At 46.6% G+C, this 1,162-nt stretch overlaps 1 protein-coding gene across 1 annotated transcript in view; it reads right to left on the bottom strand.

Moving 5' to 3' along the window:
- Positions 1 to 1,086, bottom strand: part of LOC106881868 (inactive peptidyl-prolyl cis-trans isomerase FKBP6) — a 46,147-nt gene extending 45,061 nt beyond the window's left edge. The window contains exon 1 of the mRNA XM_052978050.1: positions 731 to 1,086. Within this exon, the coding sequence (XP_052834010.1) occupies positions 731 to 869 (139 nt within the window). The 5' untranslated portion in view covers positions 870 to 1,086. The remainder of the gene's footprint in view (positions 1 to 730) is intronic.
- Positions 1,087 to 1,162: the final 76 nt, after the last annotated feature.

Here is a 1,162-nt window from a genome sequence, read left to right as displayed (position 1 = left end):
TTACATATAGTCCATCTGGACCCTTCGAGGGGTTTCAACCACTCATCTCCCTATTACTACAACATTAATAGTGTTTCAGTCCCTTTTATTTTCCCCTTTTCCTCAAGTCTGGTACCTATTCTATTGTTCCTCCGTTTTGACGAACCGCTAATACACGGAAACGTAAAACGTAAACAAACCAATATCGGTTATCAAGCGGTGGTGATAGTGGTAGGGATAATTACACACACACACACACACACACATATATTAATGTTTGTTTTAAGATCAATCATAAAGAAAACGGGCAGTCCGACGATGGCTTAGCTGACCGAAACTTCGAAGTTACTGTCAACAACATTTTTGTTTAAGAATTATATATATAAATATGCTTGTTGTTCCCTCACCCGCATTCATTTACACACACACACGTCTGTGTGTGTGTGTGTGTGTACAGGATGGGCTTCCATGCAGTTTCCGTTTACGAAATCCTCTCGCTAGACGTTGGTCGGCTCCAGGCTAGAGTAAAACGACAAAGACACTTGCGAAAGCTTCTCACCTACGCCGGGCTTCTTTCTAGTTTCTGTTTATCAAATCCACTCACAACGCTTTGGTCGGTCCCCCCCACCCCAAAGGTATCGCCACGCGGTGAGATCGAACTAGGAATCATGTGATTTCGAAGCAAACACCTTCTCAGCGACGCCCGAGCACAATAGTGAAAACATATATCGATAGAAAAAAGGTTCCTTACCGTTGAAACTATCGTAGAATGTTGGTACATAATCCGCACTGTATCCTTTCGTTGTGTAATTAAGGAGCATAGACGTCTTCCCTACGGCCCCATCGCCGACTACCACGCACCTGATGGTGCGTGGGTTTGAACCCACCATCTCGTAACGCCGGATATCTAGGGTACAAATGACCGAGACACGGTTCACGTTTGTAGCCGTCTGTCAATGAATGAATGAATGAATGATTAGATGGTTGGCTGGTTGGGCGGATGGGTAGCTGGCTGGCTGGCTGGTTGGTCGGTTGGCGAAAGCGTTGAGCGAATGCGATTGGGTTTAGCTGTGACGACAAGGAGGAAGGGGGAGGATTATATGAGTGTAAGTCGGAGAGAGAGAGAGAGAGAGGGTACTACTAAAGCAGCGTGGTCCCGAACGCGCAGTCGCGCGTCCGCGCT

The sequence above is a fragment of the Octopus bimaculoides genome, chromosome 30 (genome assembly GCF_001194135.2).
Source record: "Octopus bimaculoides isolate UCB-OBI-ISO-001 chromosome 30, ASM119413v2, whole genome shotgun sequence".
Lineage (NCBI taxonomy): Eukaryota > Metazoa > Mollusca > Cephalopoda > Octopoda > Octopodidae > Octopus > Octopus bimaculoides.
This window is presented reverse-complemented; position numbering and strand designations above follow the sequence as displayed.